The following is a 1,417-nucleotide window of genomic DNA, read 5'->3' on the forward strand; positions in this document are numbered from 1 at the left end:
TGTGTGTGTGTGTGTGTGTGCGTGTGTGTGTGTGTGTGTGTGTGTTACCTCATCATGTTCCGAGCTTACCTTTGCCTTGTAGATCATCGATGATCTCTTCCACACTCACACCTATCTGCCTTGCAGCCTGCACGTCTCTCATCAACTTGAGCTCCACAATCCTCACCGCTATCCCAAGAAAGGAGAGGGGGGAATTAGAACTGAATTTCACTCTATCTATCTATCTATCTATCTATCTATCTATCTATCTATCTATCTATCTATCTATCTATCTATCTATCTATCTATCTATCTTTTTATCTATCTGTCTATCTGTCTATCTATCTATCTTTCTCTAGCTCTCTATCTCTAGCTCTTTAGCTCTCTATCTACCTATCTATCTATCTCGTTGTCTATCTAGCTCTCTATCTCTCTAATTCTCTAGCTCTCTATGTCTAACTATCTACCTACCTACCCATCTATCGATCTATCTATCTGTCCATCTATCTATATATCTATCTCCCTATCTCTCTATCTCTCTATCAATCTGTCTCCCAATCTTTTTGTCTATCTATCTCTCTATCTCTTTATTTGTTTAGTTTTAGTAAGTGTTTTACGGCACATGCAACACAATAAGGTCATATAAGTGCCAAAGATTAGAGGTGTTACAGAAGAGTAACAAACACAAGAATGGAGGGGAGAAGAGGGCGACAGACGTTTGATAGGAAAGCAGGAGCAAACCACGCCAGAGCACCCGCCAACCACCAACTACCTCTCTATATCTATCTATCTATTTATCTATCTATTTATCTATCTATTTACCTGTCTATTTATCTATCTATCTATCTATCTATCTATCTATCTATCTATCTATCTATCTATCTATCTATCTATCTATGAGCTATTCACGAAAGGTTGGCAAGAATCGAATGCCTTCTTTACGGTATCTGTGACAAAAACACCAATGAAGATTTGTATAGAAAAAACTTTTTTTCGGTGGAGTAAAAAAAAAAAAAGTTATACTAAGCAGTGTGTAATTCCTACAAATTACTTTTAAAAAACTATTTATGCTCACACCTTTTCGACATAGGTGACGGTGCTTTTAAATGAATGTTCATTGTGTATTTGGTGAGAATACCAATCCAGTTAGAGGCTTTAGTGGTACTCAAATCTCAAAATGATTGAGAATAATGATATGTGCCTAGTAGTTTTGATAGGGGTTTCTTTGATTTTTTGTTTCGGTAAGTGTTTTACGGCGCTCGCAACTGCATAAAGTTATAATATGAACGAGCGATGTGCCTAACATAAAACATTCCAGTTTTGATTTCAGTATGCTTCCATTATGTCGAAGCGGTCGAAACGTGTGACTGACTCACTTCACTTACCTTGCAATTAAGGTACCCGACATTTTTAATCGAGAACTTTGAACCGCCTCCAC

At 37.3% G+C, this 1,417-nt stretch overlaps 1 protein-coding gene across 1 annotated transcript in view; it reads right to left on the reverse strand.

The window, feature by feature from the left end:
• LOC101857401 overlaps window positions 1-1,417 on the reverse strand; it is a gene marked incomplete at its 5' end in the record, with an annotated part of 30,363 nt that overhangs the window by 3,417 nt on the left and 25,529 nt on the right. The window contains 1 exon segment of the mRNA XM_035969172.1: window positions 70-168. Coding sequence (XP_035825065.1) covers window positions 70-168 — 99 coding nt within the window.

Source organism: Aplysia californica, unplaced genomic scaffold (assembly GCF_000002075.1).
Source record: "Aplysia californica isolate F4 #8 unplaced genomic scaffold, AplCal3.0 scaffold00123, whole genome shotgun sequence".
Classification (NCBI taxonomy): domain Eukaryota; kingdom Metazoa; phylum Mollusca; class Gastropoda; order Aplysiida; family Aplysiidae; genus Aplysia; species Aplysia californica.